Source organism: Leptonychotes weddellii, chromosome 9 (genome assembly GCF_054177405.1).
Source record: "Leptonychotes weddellii isolate Sample4059 chromosome 9, ASM5417740v2, whole genome shotgun sequence".
NCBI lineage: Eukaryota > Metazoa > Chordata > Mammalia > Carnivora > Phocidae > Leptonychotes > Leptonychotes weddellii.
The window spans coordinates 95,637,907-95,659,726 of NC_138377.1; the positions used below are offsets into that span (position 1 = coordinate 95,637,907).

The following is a 21,820-nucleotide window of genomic DNA, read 5'->3' on the forward strand; positions in this document are numbered from 1 at the left end:
CATTGTTTTTATTATAGGAAGCATGCCAATTATTCAGGAAGAGAATTCCATTTCAATTATACGTAACCAGTGTTGTTATCCTGAAATCTCATGTGCTGTATTTTGGTTAAAAAAAAAAAAATATGCCAGCAGGTCCCTGGCCTGCATTTGCCTGAAGGGCAGAGACAGGGTCTTACTCATGTTTCTCTCCACATCACCTACCATTATATCTGGCACATACTAACTAAGGTGTCAGTAAATACTTGTTGAATACATGTTTTTGAATGACTATGGATTCTTTCCAGAATGAAAAATGTCATTTAAAAATGTGTTCATTAATAGTGAACTGTATTCATTCTGAAGTATATGCCATTAAGTGGGGAAGATTCAGCTCCTTCTCGGGTCAAATTCTCTGGATGAGCACATTTCCCCATCTGTTTAGAAGAGATATCATTCATTAACCATTTGTTCAACAAATATGGTTTCTTGTCACTACCAGACACCATTCTAGATATAGTAGTGAACAAAACAGATAAGTCCCTGCATTTGTGGAGGTTCCCTTCAAGAGTGGACTACTGAGCCAACAGATTTATATAGACATCTGTGGTGGGAAGGTATTGCTGTTCCTACTGGGTGACTGGGGAAGCCTTCTCTTATCAAGATTACATTTGAATAGAACCTAAAAGAAATGAAGGAGGGGCGCCTGGGTGGCTCAGTTGGTTGAGCGACTGCCTTCGGCTCAGGTCATGATCCTGGAGTCCCGGGATCAAGTCCCACATCAGGATCCCTGCTCGGCAGGGAGTCTGCTGCTCCCTCTGACCCTCCTCCCTCTCATGCTCTCTGTCTCTCATTCTCTCTCTCTCTCAAATAAATAAATAAAATCTTAAAAAAAAAAAAAGAAAAGAAATGAAGGAGCAAGCTATGCATATATAGGGGAGCAGAGTATTCCAGGGATATGGAACCCCAAAGCAGGAGCATGTCTAGCAAGGAGGCCAGTGAATTGAAGCAGACTGGGCAGAGAAAGGAATAGGAAGGGTGTGAGCACAGGGCTAGTGGGGCCCAGCTCAGAGATGGCCTCATAGACTATTGTGAGGGCTGCATTTTGTGTTGAGCTGGGAAGCCCTTGGAGGTTTTAGGCAGGAAAATGACATGGTCTGATTTAGCTTTACAAGGATAACTCTAAAAAATTTTTAAAAATAAATAAAAGGATCACTTTAGCTGCTGTGTTCAACACAGACTGTGGTAGAGGAAGCATAAATACAGGGAGACCAGTAGCCCTGTTGAGGAATATGTGCACACGGTCTGACAAAAATGCCTTCTCATGAACATTTTATAGTTCTACTTATTGCACTTTGGGAATTACCTTATTTTAGCTAGTATTTTACTGAAATACAGCTAAAATTTGCTGCAACAACAACAAATTACTTCCTAAATATACCAAAATATACCACTTTTTGTTGTATAACAGTTTCATTGATTACCAGTAGATAATAATACCTTATAGTTATGGAGTGTTTGGCAGTTTTTTAAAAGCAATTTTACATTCATTATCTCATCTAATCCTCACAGTTCTTTAAAATTGACACAGTGGCTATTATTGTCTCCCTGCAGTGGAAGAAACTAAAACGTCACCTGCCTTGTGAAATTCACATGCCAAGTTTGTGGCTGGGCCAAAAGGACAAAAATGCAGGTCCTCTGTCTCCTAGCCTGAATCCATTGTTTTTGTTTAAAGAGGTCTCTTTTTATTTATTTTTTTAATTTTATTATGTTATGTTAAAGAGGTCTCTTATGTTCAAATGATGTCTCAAGATACTACTGGGAAGGGGCGGGAGGTACTTCTATTAGCAAATTTAGCATATTGTTTAAAAAGCCATTAACCAGTGAACAAGGTACAGTTGTCAGAATACACACAGTGATGTGTGAAGCATATTCCTACCCTGTGAACTTATTACTTGGGGTGGTAATACCTACACCAGTAAATATGGTAAATAACTGCTAGTCAAACCGTGTGACATACTTAGTTCCAAAGAAATGGCACAGACAGTAAATGCATTAGCAGTTCAAAGGAAGCCGAGACTTTCTTGGCCTGAGTAGTTAAGGCAACAGGGAGGCGGGGTATTTGAGTTGAAGTATAGGCAGGATTCATTCAGGAAATGTTGCAGAAGGGTTTCTCAACCTAGGGACAGGCAGGAGGGAGAGAGGAACACACAGCATGAACAAAGGCTTGGTGATGGGGTGTTTTCTTTCTTCTGAGACAATGATTAGAACAGCCCAGGTGGAATACAAAGGATATGAGGATGAGTGGATGTTTACTACTTTCATAGATGAAATTTTCCCTGAGAAGAACTAGGCTGGGAGGTGAATGTGCAAAAGTCCCAGAGCAAGCTTGCATGTAAATTAAAAAAGATGTTGGAGAGCTGAAAAATTCAATGAAGTTCTTATTTACACCTTGCCTTTTAGAGTATAATCTAGCAATTCTGTTGTTTTATTGCTCCTCTCTCTATTGATCGACCTAAGTCAAAAGTGTATCTGATTAAAGCTAAAGATTTGTTAATTTTGGCGTACCTCGTGATTTCCAGGCAGCTCCTTCTTCCGGGAGCTCAAAATATTTGCTTATTAACTGTCTCCACCTGATGTGGTAGCTTAAGAGTGGTTTAAAGCTGTCAATATATAAAAGAGCAGGTTGTCCAAAAGAAAAATACTCAAAGTTGAGGGCCTATAATGAGAATTGGATTTGGAAAATAAGACCAGCCTATGTGGAGTCTAACATTTCTTTCAGTTCACCAAACATTTATTGAGTATCTACTGTGGCTATCTACAATACCTATGTATCGGGCTAACTCGGAGTTCACGTTTAGGTTAGCAGAGGTCAGGGACTATTTTATTTCCTCATCCAGGAGAGAGATGACATAGTAAACATGGTAATTTTAATATGATGGTGGTATAAGATTTATAATTCAAATTGAGGAAAGTTGGAGACGGAGAGACTAGCTGGTAAAAGAACGTATACCAGCCTAGGCATCCTAACTTGTATCCAGAGAGTGCCCCTAAAGGAAGTATATAGTATGTCTTGTGTGAAGGGCGTGCTGCTGCTGAGACCTGTTCTATAGCCTACCCCTGATCACTGAAACAATGATCAACATCAAATCATACTTTGTGTGTATGGTTTCCGTTCGTTTATTCTCTCATCTGTTCAACAAATATTTATTAAGCACTTATAGCCCTGAAACTCTTCTAGGGGCTGGGAATATAGTAGTCAATAAAAGAAACAAAGTCCCTGCGTTCTTGGCATTTACATTCTCGTGTCAGTCAGGCAACGTGAAATGAGCACATGTATGAGAAAGTGCCTGGCACATCGCCTATCACATAGGAAGTAGGCTTCAATAGTTGTTGGTTACTGAGTTTGAACTTGAAGTTTAAATTAAGTACCTGCTATTGGCAAGATACTTTTGTTGGTGTACCTTTTGCAAAATGGAAGATTGGGGTGGATTAACTCACATATTTTTTAATGTCGCATAAAAAATTGAGTCTCTTGTTCAGTTTGGGGGTAATTCAGGTTACGGCTATATTAAATATAACAAGTTGTCTGTTCCAGACCACTTTTGCCATTGAAGATGAGACACTGAAGCAGGTGCTATTCTGTACCATCAACAGTGGCGCGCTCTTGTCCTGCTCGGATGGTTTTTGTGGGCTCCCTGAATTCCTGAAATGGTTCATTGTTGTCACTGACGATGCTTCACAGAAACCCTTTGTGTCATTATTTGCAACCGACTGCCTTGGCAAAAGCTATGTCACTTCTTTTGTTAACTATAACAGCAGTCAAAAGTGATGTAAGGGAAGAGAAGGAGAAATGAAACAAAGATCAATACGTGCATATATGCACACACATCCACATGCCTTTTAGACCAATTTCTGAGGATTATCTGAAACAGCGTTTGTCACATAAAACCAGGAAGATAACAAGACTGCATTCTTTTTGTCCTTTTTCATTCAGATATGACCTGTTACCAGCAGCATAGGAATGATTTTTTTCTTGTTGGCTTCCTTTTGGCCTTACTGCTTCTTAAATGGGAGGAATAGTTTCACATCGACAGCAAAGCTAAACCTTTTTGTGCAAATTCTTTGCAAGAAGATTACATTTTCTTATCCACCTACTTCTCCTGAAAGCCTGGGGATAGGATGATGGATGTATTTACTGTTGTGGGAAGCCAAGATTTTATTTGACTTTCACTTGAAATGAACCCTTGCTTCCATAGAAACCAGAAATGGTTGGAAGTAAAGGAGTTAGGACCTTGCATTTTGCCTCCAGATAAAATGCTTTGCGTTAAATTTGTGATTAGAATTCCGGGTTGAACAGATGATGTCATTTCTGCAATATGGTATGGTGTGCATGTGTGCTTTTTTTAAAACATGGCGCTATAGATCCGGAATTAGTTACGTGGACTTTTCTGGTCCCTTTTTAGATGTGAAGCCCTCCAATATGCTAGTAAACACAAGAGGACAGGTCAAGCTGTGCGATTTTGGAGTTAGCACTCAGGTAGGTCTCTTTTTTTCCCCCCCGTTTGCTCTCCTTTCTGCAGCATTCACTTTTTATTTTCAGTCTACTTTTTGGATTGAAAAATCACCTAGCTGCCAGACAAACAGACCTCTGCATCTTCTCCTCGTCTGGGAGTCTGTTACTCATTTTTAATCTCCGAGCGAGTTTCCTTCATCAGAATATGATTGTTCATTGTTTAATGACAGTAAAAACTGCTGATATTGTAATTACTACTTACGAATAGCAAACTTCATTGATATGCAGCTTTGATATGAAAGCGTTTTGACCAGACAAAAGGGAGGGCAGAGTGGGAGCTGTGCCTGGGGAGCCCAACTGGCCCACAATAAAAATTAATATTGGGAGCAACAATGGTGGAGGGCCATTACAATGTGCAGCACAAATTTTAATTAATTTCCATTTTGGGCCTCCCCTGAGAACCCCGGTGATAGTGACCCATGAGCGTGCTGTGATGTTGATTTGAATTGCAGCCACCTTTACTCCCAGCCAAACACGAAGACCAAAGCGAAGGTCATCGTTGTATTATGGGCTGTCAAAGTCTGTTATCCCTCCAGCATATTTAGTGTTCATTCCATTCTAGTAATGCACAGGCTTCATTCACATCCTGAGCCATCTGACTAAAAAATGAGTGTGTTCAAATTCTACTTCAAATTGACTTTTTATATCAGGCGGGTTTGGGGTACTAAAGCAATAAGCATCCTGCTTAAGTGAATTGTTTAAGGTTATCTGCTATAAACTGTAATGCTGTGCTTGTTTAAATTGGAAATCACATTCAAAAGAAAAGAGAGATTTAATCATTTTTAATGCCTTTGTAGATAAATTTGTTCCCTTTTACATAATTTTTAGTTGATTTATAGAAATGATGATTGTAGGTTAAATGAGGAATAATTGCCCATTTTATTTCCACATTATCTTTATATTGTTCTAACAGACTGTTTTGTCTCATAGCTGGTGAATTCTATAGCCAAGACGTATGTTGGAACAAATGCTTATATGGCGGTAAGTAAACTTATGCAAAAATAGCATTTAAAACCAACATCTTTATCTTTATGTACTTGGTAATGTAGAATTCTTGAATTAATTCAACAGCTTTATCCTAACAGATCATAAATTACAAAGTCAATCCAGTCATGATCCGATTTTTAAATCCTTCTAAAAGGCATTGGGGTTTTTACAGGAGCTGCCAACTTATCTGCTTAGTTGACTTAACTAGTTGGTTCGAGTGTGAAATTGCTGAGTTTTGAAGTTTAATCCTACAGAAAAATTGCACCTTGTAGCACATTGACCACTTTCCCACATTGCTTATTTAATTAACCCCCAAGTATCCCAAAATATCAGTCAATAAGATTGGTTATTTTTCCTAGGAATACAAACACGCTTTGTCACCTGATCAAAATTAAATTTTTGACACAACCAACTCTTACTTATGGATCTCTGAACGTAAAGGTTAGGCAGGAAATTTTCTTTCGAACTTGTACATCTTTATTCTGTATACTTGTTGGGTTCATGCCTGTCGTAAGATAACTTATTAATTCCTCTGAAATAAATTCACCACATATAAAAATTAGAAGCATAGAACTGTTTCAAAGACCCAGTGTAGACTTGGCTTCGACCTTTTCTTTTTCCTACCTTTTAAGTAAGGGAAGTTATTTGGGGCACAAATCTTTTGTTTATTAGTTTCCACAGTCACTTCAATAGTGGGTGGTCAGGAGAGACAAGTAGGGAGGTTATCAAGTGTCATTTTTGGAACCAAGTTTTGTTTTAACACCTGAAGGCCTTTTTTTTTTTTTTAAATGAGCATTCTGGATTTATTCAGTTAGTCTGTTTTACTTCCAATAGTCTTATAGGAAGTTAAACAATATTAGCATGGATGGAACCCTGGCTCTTAATCTCAGTTCATATATTATCTTGATAAAAAGATGTTAATATGGATGGAACTCTGGATATTATTCTCAGAACAGTACAAGCCCTTTTTTTTTTCTTATTGAGATACCAGAATAGTTCATTTTTGTCTTGCCTGGTTTTTAAAGAAAATTCATTCTTTCTCCTTTTTCTAGGTAATGTGAAAAAAAATTAACCTCTAAAGCCATCATATTTGTTTATATAAAACATAATCACCCTCTTGGCCCCACCAGGTTAGCTGAGATTGGTGAGCCACTTTTACAATTAATAAATCCCTACCAAATGCCACAATTTCAGTCTTTGAAAGAATTATGGACCACTGTGATTTAAAAATAAACAAAACTACTATAAATGAAACAACTTTTCATCTACCCATCATGTTTTTAGTAGCTTTAAATTGCTCTAATAATGAAATTGCATTATGTTTGAATGTACAAATCTAGATTACAGTTGTCTTTCCCAGGTGTACATTAAAGAAATTACCTTTTTTCCTTTTGGTTAATGGATGAATGTGATGCGTCCATCTGTTAATTGAATATGTGAGGATTAAAATTATGAAATGTTAGCTCAGATTGGCACAGCTAAAATTGCTTTGCTTCTTGGGTGAGTGAATTCTAGTCACCAGCTTTATAGTTCAAGCTGTAAAAAGCGTAAGAGACCTAGAAAGCCCAGAGTGACAGGCTGATAGTGAGCTTCGCTCAATTCAGCAGACTCTCGTTGGCCACATACTTACCTGATTGGTGTGAGATCAGAGGTTGGGAGTAGGAGAAGATGGAAAAAACATCATTCTGTACGGGTCTTAATCCCTGCCTGAGATACCATGGTATTGTATTATAGAACTTCCATTGAGGGGTGAAGGGTGCACAGAACTTCCCTGTATATATTTTTTTCAACTTGTGAATCAATAAGTATTTCAAAATTAAAAAATTAGGTAAGAAACGGAAGTTTTATTGGAACCTGGCCATGCCCTTTTGTTTGCGTATTGTCTCTGGCTGCTTTGGCGCTGCAGGGGCAGAGTGGAGTCGCTGTGACAGTTGCAGCAGAGACCATATGGCCCACAGAGGGAGATATATTTATGCTCTGGCTGTGTACAGAGAAAGTTTGCCAGCCTCTGGTCTATGCCAGTGAAAGCTGTATCTGACACTGAGTACCTTCGGTTAATCAACCAGTATTTACTGGGCACCTTCCATGCTATTAGCCAGGTTACGGCAGAACCACTCAAGTAAGAAGGGATACAGTGTACGAATTTGATGATTTAACAGTATGTGAAAAGGATTACTTACTAAAAGAGATCACTATGGAGGGATGAGCAAAGACTTAGAAATACAAGATAATGTGACATTGTTGGGGTCGGGATGTGGGGCAGAGGACAAATAACAAGTTGTGGGAATATACAGTTAGAGGTCAGCTGGTATGATACCCTCGTAATAGCTAATATTTAACCCCATGCACCAGTCACCCTTTTAAACTTTTACATATATAAATGCTTTAAATCCTTACAACAACTCTATCAGGTAAGTAATGTCATTCTCATCTTACAGCTGAAAAAACAGGGCTAGAAAAGTTAAGTAACTTACTCAAGTTCATACATATAGTAAGTGGCGGAGTCAGGATTCAGACCTAAGTCATCAGTCTGCAGAGACTAAACTTTTAACTGCTGTGCCTCTCACTATGTCCAAATTATGTCTGTGTCTCTCCCAATCTAGGTTGTGATCTTCGGGGAGGCAGGGTTTATTCTCTCATTCTCTATATCTGGTCCTTCACACAGGGCTAAATGAATGATTTAGTTCATGAAAGCTGCCTTCCCAGAATGACTTATTTACTAATTATAAGCAGAGCATTTAACTTTTCATATTAAGTATCTCAGTTGCATTATAAGGTATAGAAGACCCCCAAATTACGCAAACACAGTCAACTAGGCTGCCAAATATTGAAAAGAAAGTAAAGCAAAGAAATAGCCCTGCATGTGCAATCTCACTTTCATTCTTCTGTAATCTAAAGTATAAGGTATAGGAAAATGGTAACTAGGACAAAGACAGGGCAGCTTTCTTAAGATCCTAAGTCATGAAAAAATAATACTAATTAACAACTTATGGGCATGTTAAGGGGTGGAACTTGTAGGAGACTTGGAAACTCATCTGGTCCAACCTCCTCATTGACCAACAAGATCGGAAAGTGGAGTGGCAAGTCCAAGAACATACTATATTTTAGGGGCAGATATTTAGGTTTGGTAGACACTGTAAGCCAAAGCAAGAAAGATTTTCAGCTACATTTTTTTTTTTTTTAAAGATTTTATTTATTTATTTGAGAGAGAGAGAGAGTGAGAGAGAGAGTGCAAGAGGGGGTAGGGTTAGAGGGAGAAGCAGACTCCCCGCCGAGCAGGGAGCCCGATGTGGGACTCGATCCCGGGACTCCGGGATCATGACCTGAGCCGAAGGCAGTCGCTTAACCGACTGGACCACCCAGGCACCCGATTTTCAGCTACATTTTAAAAAGACCTCATCCCACAGGATTACAAGAGAAATTGAGAAGGCTTTGGGGGCTCACATTAAACCATTTCTCAGATATTCTAATTACTAAAAATTTTAGTCTATTTTAAACATAGAAGTCCCTAAAACTTCAACCCATTGTTCAGTCATTGTGGTTTGTTTATTATTATAATATTTTGATCAAATATAAAAGTTTGACATTATTATGAATAGTTTTAAAATTAAAATCTTACCCAAATATTTGTGCTTTGTGATCAGAAAGTCCATCAAGAGGCACCTGGGTAGCCCAGTCAGCGAAGTGTCTGACTCTTGATTTCAGCTCAGGTCATGATCTCAGGGTCGTGAGATGGAGCCCTACATTGGGCTCTATGCTCAGCATGGAGTCTACTTGAGATTCTCTGCCTCTGCCCCTCCCCCTGCTCATGCGCACACGCGCTCTCTCGCTCTCTCTCAAATAAATAAATAAAGTCTTTTAAAAAGAAAGTGCATCAAAATGACTGTTCTTATCTCCTGAACATTTTTCCCACCTGGGCTGTTCTTGTCCTGGGAAATTACCTTTACCCAGAATGAAACCTATACAGATGACATAATACAGCGACATTGGCCATGTTCATGCAGTGATGGTCATAGCAGTGTTGGTGATCAGAAGGAAGCTGGCATTTACTGAGCATTCCCATGTGACAGGTACTGAATCAAGCACATCGAGTGGATTCACTTAATCTTCACACAGCCCCATGAAGTATACATATTATTATTGTCTTCATTTTACAGATAATGAAACCGAAGGTGAAGTGAATTCATCCCAGGGTCTCAAGTGGATCAAGTAGTGAGAGTCAAGATTTAATTAGGACACCACCTTCTAGTTTCTGGTAACAGCAGGTTGGGCTATTTGGACCACCCCTTCCATTGAAAAATGCTAGGTAAAATACTTTAAAATTCATCTCAAATTCACTGAAGAGCTAAAAAGACAAAGGGGATCCCCCAGGACAATTTTCAGATGGAATCCTGCAACAGAGGGGAAAGCAGAATGTTGGAGCACCACAGCTGTGAATGCTCTGGGGGTCCTCCTAAGGCAGAGGGTCTCAGAGGAGGAGGAGATCTTCTCTATCGATCTCAGAGGAGATTTTCTCCATATCATGTTAGAAATCTGAAGGGCTCGCCCTCAGTGTGAAGAGTGAACCAGAGCCAAAGATGCTGCTCCTTCTCCTCCCCCAGTCCCAAGGAACAAAAAAGAAGGCCTCTCAGAGCCAAGCAGAGAAGCAAGGGAAAAGGAAAAGGGGGAAAGTTGCGGCCATAGACTAACTCTGACACAGATTTGCACCAAGTATTTACATTCATGGCCTGAGTTGGAAAAGGAGCTTCATGCTAAGAACCTGGTTTGAGGTAGGCACATCTACCTTAAGCCCCAGAGAATCTCTCCAAAATGCTTTCAAGAGCAAAACCTGGCAAGTAGTCAACAGAAACCAGGCACACAAGGAAACAAGACAACATGAAGAAGAACCAGAGGGAACAACAGATACACACAGACTTCAGATCACAGATTTTAAAAGTGACATAGTAGATGGAGAAAATCTCAAGCAAAACTACTAGATTAAAATGTAAAAACTCACTACTTGGTAGCATATGGGATATAGCAGAAGAGAGAATTCATGACGTGGAAGATAGATTAAGCTAGAGCAGTGTGACTCCAGAACCCTGGTCTGACTAGTATGCTTTACTACCCACAGGGATCTTGCCAACTTAAAAAAAAAAAAAAGAATTCCCCATTGTTTGTAATATATATTTTGATTATTTACTAACCTCAAGTATTTGTGCATACTTTGTTATTTTCTGAGTAGTGTAACCCTGAGGAGAAATTCTTTATCAGAAGAGATAAGGGATGTCCCTTGCTATCTTCCTGCTTTTGACAAGTGAATCCTGTTGTACCTAGACAGTTCTGGAGTGAGTCCAGCTAAACAGGGGTCCTGGATAAATAACAAGTCACAGAGTGTAGCTGGAAGGAGTGCATTGTGCAGCTTGGAGCTACTGCCCTTTCAGATCCTCTGTAAACTCTGCTTTTTATTCCATCACCACTCCCTACTGTTCTCATTAAGAACAGACCAGAATCTTCCCTCCCTGCACTTAAACCTCAGTACAGAGGTGCTTGAGACGGGAGTCATGTTTTTCCTGTTATTTAGCTTTCCACACTGGTGACTGCTGCCATGTCAGAAAGTAACCCAGCTTTCGATTTTTAACTGCAAAATGTCCGTCACAGATCTTCTGTCAGTAACGTGGTACCTGGTGGTTGGTTTTCTGTTTTGTTTTGTTTTGTTTTGTTTTGTTTTGTTTTGTTTTGTTTTGTTTTAGACGGGAGAGGACAGGGCAGGCCACCTTGGCTTCAAGTGTGAGAACAGATTTGAATTGTGCAGCCTCGGGCCATCAAGTCCTGGCTCCCTAAATTCAGAGTGGATTGGGGCTCATCTTGTGCCTGTGTCTGTTTCAGGGGCCTGGGCACATTTCCCAGTCTTTATCTACTGTACCAGTTCTTCAGGTAGACCCGTAGAGCTGGCTACCTACTTTCACTGAGCATTCATGCTTGAGCACAGCATCACAACAGTGATCTCATTTTATTAGCTTATTGCAAGAATTATTTCTCCAATGAGAGGTTATCAGAATCTCGTCCTTAAGGAGCCCTCTTATTTGCCACCTGTGACCATTATCACTTTATTTTTTTCTTTTTTAATTTAATTTTTTCATGCTTTATTTTTTTTAAAGATTGATTTATTTTATTTGAGAGAGAGAGAGAAAGCATGCACGAGCTGGCAGGGGGAGGGCAGGCAGAGGGAGAGAGGAAGAGAGAGAATCTTAAGCAGGCTCAACACCCAGCATGGAGCCTGACATGGGGCTCAGTCTCACGACCCTGAGATCATGACCTGAGCCAAAACCAAGAGTCAGATGCTCAACCGACTGAGCCACCCAGGTACCCCGATTTTTTTATGCTTTATTTTCAGCTTCCAGTTTACATTTGTTTTGATAGTTCAGTGGGCAAATATTATGAATGTATTTAATCTTATTGTTGGTCCTGCCAAAATATTTTGTATCTGGTCTCCACTTGCATTTGTTTGCTTGTTGTGTACTCCTGTACTCTGCATGAGTGCTAGATAGTGATAACTGTCAGCTAGGGGAATGAAGAAAAGGAGAGAGTAAGGAGAGAAGAAACAGGGAAGAAGGCAACATTTGGTTATTTCTTTAAGAATTCTGGCAGATTTTAGGATTTTCATGTTTGCTGGATGTTCTTGATGGGCATGGATAGCGATATTACTGGGGAAGTTATATTAGTAGAACACTCCAGGGGACTTAATAATTGATACATACTTTAAACCAAATGTGCAGTAAACATGTATTGCATCCCTTCAAGGCAACATACCTTGACTGCTTACCGGCTGTGTGTCAGCCGTGGTACTAGGTATGAGATGAATAAGACACTCTCTTGGCCTCTTAGGAGAAACAGGCTAGTAATCGGATGGTTACATCACAGTGTAATGAATTAATATTAAAGATACAACCAACATTTTCATGAAGGACAGAGGCAAGAATTTGTAATTCTTCCTGAGAAGTAGAGGAACGTTTCACCAAACAGGTAGTCCATGAGCAGGGCCTTTATAAAAGAAACGTTCACTAAGCAGAGAGGAGTAAGACAGAGCATTGCCTCTGCAGGGAATGTGGAAATGTTTAGGGACTGAGGCTGAGTATACCAAAGAGTCACCCAGAGAAATTATTTTTTTAAATGAATACTGAAGGCTGTATTTTGAGAAATACTGACCAGATCGAGATTAGTGTGTGGCTCTTCTGACTTCTAGTTCTGGGGACAGTGTGACACACTAGAAGAACCCTGATTTTGCATTCAGACATACCTGGGTTTGAATCCTGGCTGTGTTCCTAAACAAATACACCTAATGCTGACCCACAGCTCTAGACTTCAGCAAGTCACTTAATCTTTTTTTTTACACCCGTAAAACAAGGGCAATAATATCTAACTTTGCAAGATTGTCCCAAGGCGTAGAGGATGCAAAGTATCTAGTCCAGTGTCTGGCATATACTCGTTGGTCATTACGTGATAGCTATTACTGTCCTTATATAGTGGGTGCAAACTAAACCTCTCTATGCCTCCTTTTCCTCATCTGTTAAAAGGGGATGGTAATAGTACCAATCTAATATGGGTGTTTATGAATCTGAAATGAGACATGCATGAACAGCACTTAATGCCAAGCATATGGAAATTCTTCAGTAAATGCACACAGTAGTCTTGTTGTTGATGATGATGATGATGGTGTTGATGATGATGATACTCCTGTAACTAATTGGCTGCTTTCATCCTAGTACCTATTGAACTAAGTGGAATTGGATAATGGGTTCATTCATGCATGAACAAGAACTTCAAAATGATGGTGTAGGGGATTTGAACGTAAAAGTACTAGGGAATTGGAATGACTGTGTCTGTAGCAACTGGGAGAGATGGTCACATGACATTTGGCCCTTGGGAAGAATTGTTCTTGGTGGGAAAGTGGTTTTATAAATTAAAGATATAAATAAAGGAAGGGAAATAAGACGATCCATCCTGCTACCTCAGGACAGGGCTTTATGTAATGTTAGGGCAAGTGGTCCCAGGAGAAGGCAATAAGTATATTGAGGTAGCCTGATAGGTGTGGGCAGAAAGTAGATCACAAAGTTCTGGGTCCCAGCTAAGCCAACTCACCGGGATGTAGGACTGTGCCAATCACCTGAGAGCACCAGGTTTACATCTTCCACTCCCCTGGCATATCCCCTGCTGGTGAGTGGTGGATGCCTACTTTCCCCATGTGCAGTGGACCAGGCTGATCCTGGCCCCAGGTACTCTTCAGGGCTCCCATGAAAGCTCCCGAAGGCTGATGCCAGCGGTGGCCACCAGGAACTCCAGGGGTGGACCCATGAACAGAATGGTGCCCTGAGGGCCAGGAGGCATGGGTTATGATCCCAGCCCTGCCACGTCCAGCTCTGTAACCTTGAGCGACCATTCCAATGCCATGAGACTTCGGTTTCTCTTATTCGTGTGCTCCTGTGTTCATTCAAAAGATTCTGTGAAGTACGATACTGAATGCTAGATCCTGGTGGGATAGAGACACCAGACAGCACCCACTTCACTATGAGACTATTCATGTTGAAGTAGAGAGTGTGCATGTTGTGGCTTTCTAAACCAGGTATTTGCTACACGTCTTGAATGGAGAACCAGTTGTCCCAAATGGACCTTTCAAACTGTTCCACGGTTCATATCAAAAGAAACCCTGATAAATGGAATAAAATGTTGAACCATAGGTGAATCTGGACAAAGGAAATACGGATGTCTTTTGTATTAATCTTACCTTTTCAACTTTCCTGTAAGTTTGAAACTATTTCCGAATGAAAAGTTAAAAAAATAAAAATAGAATCCCTAGTGATCCAGACCCATCTCTCAAAAGTGCAAATAAGGGGCGCCTGGGTGGCTCAGTCATTGGGCATCTGCCTTCGGCTCAGGTCATGATCTCAGGGTCCTGGGATTGAGCCCCGCATCGGGCTCCCTGCTTGGCGGGAAGCCTGCTTCTCCCTCTCCCCCTGCTTGTGTTCCCTCTCTCACTGTGTCTCTCCCTGTCAAATAAATAAATAAAATATTTTTTTTTAAAAAAGTGCAAGTAAGTGATAACATTATATAATGTTGTGTAGTTTGTCACTTCACAGCTGAGACCACTGAATTTGGAGGGAGAGGACCTGGGTCCAAGTCTCAGCTCATTTCCTCAGCTGAATTTGGAGGGAGAGGACCTGGGTCCAAGTCTCAGCTCATGAGGACTTTGCCTAAATGATTTCACCAATCTGAGCCTCCATATTCCTTATCTGTAAAACAGAGGTAATAAAGTTTTCCTCACAGGGACTTTGTGAGGATTCAGTGAGATGGTATCTATCCGTATTACCTATATCGTTTCTGTATGTTATCTATATAATACACCTATGCATACACACACACACACACACACACAATTGTTTTGTGCTTCATAAAGTGCCACAAAATGTTGGTGGCTCTCTGCCTTAGCTGAGCTCGTGTTAGTGTTTCCTGGAGTAGCTCACATCAACTCACCAGCTTCTATTTTCTTACAGCCTGAAAGAATTTCAGGGGAGCAGTATGGAATCCATTCTGATGTCTGGAGTTTAGGAATCTCTTTCATGGAGGTATGTTGTTTGCAAATAGATGCTTCTATGTATATCTGCCCTAATATCAGGAAGAATGAAGATTTTGAAAAAAATAATAATAAACCTCCAATGTGTTATTTGTATGTGTACACCAAGTTTAACTCCAAAATCCTTTTGGTATCCTTGAATGGCTTGTGCAGACTATTCCGAGGTGCTGTTTCTCACACATCACCTGTATAAAACTTTCCTGGAGAGCTTCTTAAAAATATAGGTTCCCAGACTCCTTCTAAAACTAGTTAAATCCAAATCTCTAAGAATCTGCATTATTAACATGTTCCCTGGTGATCCTTATGCACACTAAATCTGGAGAGCCTGCATTATAATAAAAGAAAGATTCCAGAGAAGTTCTGTGTAATGGTGGCCTTGTTGGAAAGCATATATGACTTCCAAAGGTGATTACTTTAAAGAATATAGCCCTACTCATTTGGATGTATAAGTACTGTATGTTTAGAAAGAAGAAACCACCTTGCTCCAATATAGTCATTTCATGTGTTGGGGGATGGGGCATGATATGATCTGGGGGAGGATGAAGGGTATGTATTTAGCACAGTTTTAATGTCTTTACTCTTTAGAGCTGTATTTAGAATGGACTTCATCTTAGTGCGCTACATGTAACCCCACTAGAACTCCGTGCTAAGGTTTCTGTACAATGACTATTGATCTGTAAGGAAATGTATAGTTTCCATTAGAAGGCGATTGACATAACATAATAAAATAAAATTTAAAAAAAAAAGGACATCTGGCTGAATTACACTAGTATAGAATCTGGATACTCACCAGTACTTCAAGATTTGTTTCTCACATACATTGATTCAGAGAAAGGAGGGCTTTTTAAAAACTAGAAAGGATTCCTTAAATAAGATCACAGACAGAGTTGCAATCATGATTTTATCACCTTTTTTGGGGTCAAATACTTTCTCTGTGATTTTTGTAATGCATGAATGCAGTTGAATTTATAAGGAAATATCTTTAGACTCAATTCACCTGCACTATAGAAAGCAAAAATAAAGTAGTCAATGTTTGTTAAACCATATTCTTCTGCTTCTTCATAAAAGAGAATCTAAGAGGAAATATAATATGTATGCATCAGCTGAGAGGTTAGCAATAACGGCAGACAGAAGCCATAACAGAATTTCCCAACAGAATCCTGAAGGGCTTGTTCAGGTAACTTGTTTCGGAGGAAGCTAGTACTTTTGATTTGTGGAGCTCAGGCCTTGCCATTACATAAATTTCCTTTGCATGTTTAAATCATTGTCATTGAATGCATTTAATAAACGACCAGATGGAATGTAGAACATTTGAGAAGTACGTGGTATAGAGATAAGAATCCCAGATTGGGAATGAAAGACAGAGAGAGCAATTTCACCTTTGCTACTGGTTTTCTAGGTGTCCTGTGCAAGCCAGTGTCCCTCACTGGGCCTCATTTCTTCCTCTGTAAGATAATGATCTCTAAGCCCCTTTCCAGACTAGCATTCTATGACTCTAAGCAGTCTATTATCTTTCTTTAACTTTCTGCATCAACTCTAGAGCTGAGTGACTTGGATGATGATATACCTTAGTGTGACATAACATGAGGTGAAGAGCAGCATCTTCAGTAAAGCTGTTTCCAGAGGACCCTGAGCCCCAGGGCTAGGGGAGAGGCAGGGTTTCTCAAAGGAGTTGACAGTTGAGCTGGGTTGGTCTTGAAGAGTTTGCCACTGGGAGAAAGAAGAAAAAGAGGGAAGAACTCCTCCTCATCACCGAGCACATTCTAAGGTAGATCTCTGTGAACACTTCAGGAGAGATCTAGTGTCAGAGCCTGCAAGGTCTCGCCTAGGCCATTTCACTTCCTATTTGTGTGGGTACCTTCCTCAAGGTGTTTTGAGTCATTTTATTCCCCTAGGGTACTGGTGGTAAAGAAACAGATGAGATAAAAATACAGGAAACTGAGCAAAGGAATTTTTCTGAAATTACACAAGAATCAACTAGAGACAAAACGGGAACTAGAGTTTTCTATCCTTTCTACCTCTGCCCCCTGCAAGTCCCATAAACTCTCAATCCTTCCCTGAGGTTTGGTGATGCAGGAATCAGAAGTTGCCTTCATTGTTTTAAACTCCTAAAATAGCGAGGTTCACCTTTGCTTGCCTTCTCCATACTGCTCTCCCCTCGTTAATGTGCTGTCACAGTCCCCATGGGGGTCATAACAAGGCCTCTCGCACACTCGTTCATAAAAGATGATGCTACATGCCACTAAAATGTGCCATTAAAAATGTCACAGACAGGTACATTTGTGCCTTAAGCAAAGAATCTTTAATATCAGACTACTTTTATCCAGGGCCAGAACTGCCCCATCTCCTCTCCGTTCAGCGTCCCTGTGGGATAAGATGGGTCTCTTCGAGGATTTTGTCAGCTGCATGTAGTATTTGGAGTTGGCAGAAATAACATAAACATGGAGATTACCCTTAAGAAGGGAAAAAATGAGATTATTCAGCTTCACTAGAGCATGGCAGTTTTACTAGATGAGAAGAATTTGGCCCCTTTCTGTGTTTTTTTGTTTATGGTTTTCAACTCAGATCTTTAAATGTGTTGTAGTTCTCCTCATGTGGTTTAGTTATGAAGCCAAATAAAGTCCCTTACCATGTGCAGGGTTTGTATGGCCTCACTTTGTAATGGGAAAAAGAATCCATGTAGAATTGCCCTTCTTCCTTGAAGTTTCATGACAGAAATCAGTGGAAATGAAAAAAAAAAAAAAAGAAGAAGGAAAGAAAAAAAGAAGTAAGACACACTGACAAAGGTACAAAATTCCTGAACTAAACTAGGACAAACTAGGAGAACTAATCCTGCTTCCCAGAATATTTGACTCTTCTAGGAAGCTCGTGATGATTCGGTTAACTCGGTGATTTTTCGGACAATTCACCCTGGCAGTTGCCATTCAAGACTTCGGGGCTAGACTTTAAAATGAAAATTGGTCCATAATAAGAGATTTGTTTTACCAAGTTTGATGATGTTATTTAATCCTTAGGGGAGAGGAGTATACCTAAAACATTTTTGGGCACAATTTCTTAATTTCACAGGCAGCCCAGTGTGTATCTCTCTTCCCACAGAATGGCTTAAGGAGAGAAGCCCCACTGTTGTTTTCACTAATTAATTATTCCATTCATATTCTTGTGTCATTTAAGTCACGACATGTTTGCAAAAGCTGGCTTTTTCCATTGGCCCTCCTTGGGTCAAAAAAGAAGACAGCATACACCCTCTTCCAGCCTTGCACTTGCAGTACCCAGAGCAATGCATACACATTTAAAAAGGCACCAGGCCAGTCCTATAATGTTCTTATTCTCACTGAGTATGCTCTACAAGTACATGTTCTGGTTTGTGATTCTATCTGGCAAGTTATTATAAACCTTATTAAGGTTGGTGGTGTATAATCTTCTGACAGGTTTTTCTGCAGGAGTCAGACTGAAAGCCCATCTTTAACACATGCATTTTGCTCTTTTCACTTGGGTCCTCGCTCTTTCTGCCTTTGTTTGCCTCCTCTCTCTGCCAGTCTCTTGAGTCTGAGGCATAGAACAATCTGGCTCGATGTGCTTGGTTAATTGGAGTGTCATCTAGTCCTCTGAGATCCCTCTTCAGCATGATCCCTGTTTTATGGAAGTGGTTTGAATGATGTGTTAAATGATGAAAGCAAGGTCCATGGCTTAGAAAAATGTCTCTAGATAGGTGAAGAACATATTCAGAGAGCCACACAAGGTCATTGTCATCAAAGTAACACCCATCTTCTGAAGATTTTTATGAGTTCTATTGTTTTGATAAAGAGAGTTTTTCTTGTGAGTTTTAGAATCACCTTTACCAAGTTAAAAATAAATCCTTTACCAAGTTAAAAATAAATAAATAAATAAATAAATAAACAAACAAACAAACAAACAAACAAAAATACGGTGTTCACTCTATGTGGAATATCATTTTTCTTCATCTCCCCAAGATACAGTTAAAATACCCATCCTTCATGACGCCTGCTCCGATCTCTCCAGCAAAAAATAATACCTTCTTCTTCTGACCTTCATCTACATCTTCCTTGTGGCATCTGCCTTTTCCACCTTGTGCTATAATAATTTCTAGGCATGTCAGAGTTCCTTATGACAGCATTCAAATCTGATACTCTCAAAACCCCCTACAATCTCTAGCACAATTCCACTGTCCCTAAGTGGGCACTCAAGAAATCTTTTTGGCTCCGTTTTTTCATACTTTTCTAATAGTTTTAAAGCCATTTCTGAAAATAAAGATTAGAGTTTGAAGTTTGATGGAGTCTTTAACATAAGCACACATAAATGTTTGCTGAATAGATCACAAATGTCTTGCATGTGGAGAAGAGTTTTCTTTTGCCGGAGTAGAGACCTAGATTCAAATTCCACCTCTGTCAGTATAAACAGTAGATCCTTGGATAAGTCGTTGAATCTCTGGGCCTCAGGGTCCTCATCTTTAGATGGAAGCTTTACTTCAGAGCTTCTGGCTAAAGGTCACAATGAGAAAATTAAGCCATCATCCCCTCTCTTTAAAAGGAATTACTTTGGGGCACCTGGGTGGCTCAGTTGTTAAGCATCTGCCTTCAGCTCAGGTCATGATCCCAGGGCCCTGGGATCGAGCACCGCATCGGGCTCCCTGCTCTGCGGGAAGCCTGCTTCTCCCTCTGCCATGCCCCCTGCTTGTGTTCCCTCTCTCACTGTGTCTCTCTTTGTCAAATAAATAAATAAAATCTTTAAAAAAATAAAATAAAAAATAAAAGGAATTACCTCTTGAAATACTTCTATTTGTTTCAAAAAGGCCACTAATTAGGTTAAAGCATGGAACACAGAACATGCCGTACCCTTCACTTTCACTTCAAACTCCACTAAAAATAACCATAAAGGGATTAAAAAAAAAAAAGGACATACTACCATGAAGACAAAGCAAAAGGGAAAGGAGACTACAACAACCAAATTTTGGGTGTGGGGAAACAGATGGACAGTGGCAAACTACCTAGCAGTGCTGAGAATGCTGAAATCCTAAGCTGGCTGTGAAGAAAGTGACAAGCACCCCACTTCCTGTAGAACATCAAAAAGACTCGGGAATTGGTGGTACCAGCTATCTGGAACTAGACGTGAAGGTGGGACCAAAGAGAAGAGAATTATTTTTAAATCCATTTGACCCACAGATTCTTCGGGTAACTCAGCATGTGTGCACAGTTGTCACTCCTCAACCTCAACACAAGAAGGTAGAGGTCTTTTTTGGAAAGAGTAAAATAGTGATAGCTGGCACTGTAGAAGACTGTGTCTCATTCCTGAAGTACAGAGGCATTAAGTGAATGATAAATGTTGAGACCTCCCAACCTTCCTATCACACCCTGTTCCTAGGACACCGGCGGCCAAGATTACCTTTCAGGCAGAGAGACTTTGGCTAAGGAAATCTGACCAAGAAGTCTTAAAGATCCAGACATTGGGGGTTCATGTTACATCATGTTATGTCAGTCATCAAGCTCCACCAATGAGCACAGTGCCTTACCCTTGGCAAGACATGTGAGAAAGGCCTTTAGGACAGATTTTTAGTGCCTTACCCTTAGCAAGACATGTGAGAAAGGCCTTTAGGACAGAGACCTAAAATAACTGGGAAAAAAAGCAACTTGGAGGGCCTTGGAAACTATGCAGTGAAGAAGAATTCAGATGAGCTCCTGTAGGATTCTCAGAGGGGTAAGAGAAAATACTGCATTCAGGAGACAAGAACAGGCTGCTGTAACAAAGGAACTTTCAGAGAACAACAAGAACAAACAGAAATGAAAATTCGAGAACCAGGTCAGGAAGTCTAATGTGAAAAACAGAAGTTTCAGGAAGGAAGAGTAGATGAAACAGGGGAAGAAATCACCAGAGAAAATGTTTTCATTTTAATTTTATAACGAGATAAATATTTATATGTTGTTTGAGATTGCCCTCCTCTTTAGTATTCCTATAAACAAACAAACAAAAAAACCCAAAAAACAAAACCTAACTTTTTTTCTAAATGATATGTGCCAATGGTTTTGCCCAGAGAAATGGAGTTTTTACTGGGGAATGGTAAAATTTTTGAATTTTCTATAGATAATCTACAATAGAATTTTTCCCGAGGAAAATTTAGCATAGAAAGTAAAAATAGTTGGGGTGCCTGGGTGGCACAATCAGTTAAATGTCTGACTCTTGGTTTCAGTTCAGGTCATGAGATTGAGCCCTGCATCCAACTCTGTGCTAGCGGGGAGTCTGCTTAAGGCTCTCTCTCTCTCTGCACCGCCCCTAAAATAAGTAAATCTTGTTTGTTTTTTAAAGGTAAAAATAGTTGGATGGAACCACCTTGTTTTATGGAAATGTTAAAAACTGTGAACATATCCCATTTTTAACATATTGGTTTTATATATACATATATATATATATTTTTTTTAATGGATGCTAGATAAGATTCATTAGATACCAAGAAAATGAAATGTAATTTCCATTTATAAGCAAACACAGAAAGCTCTGAAATGAAAATAAAAGTATTAACAAAGTGGCATAGATCACGCAGCCCAGTACCCCTGACGGAAGCCTCTGGAGAAGTTTGATGAAGAGTGCGTAATTTTCATTCTGTGAGAAGATTTTCAGATTCAAGGGCTGCCATCCTAATTCTTGAACTCTTAACATGC

General features: G+C 39.8%; 1 protein-coding gene across 1 annotated transcript in view; it reads left to right on the forward strand.

Moving 5' to 3' along the window:
- Window positions 1-21,820, forward strand: part of MAP2K5 (mitogen-activated protein kinase kinase 5) — a 234,025-nt gene that overhangs the window by 115,657 nt on the left and 96,548 nt on the right. Inside the window, exons 12-14 of the mRNA XM_081831876.1 lie at window positions 4,443-4,516; window positions 5,483-5,533; window positions 15,070-15,141. Of these exons, the coding sequence (XP_081688002.1) occupies window positions 4,443-4,516; window positions 5,483-5,533; window positions 15,070-15,141 (197 nt within the window). The remainder of the gene's footprint in view (window positions 1-4,442; window positions 4,517-5,482; window positions 5,534-15,069; window positions 15,142-21,820) is intronic.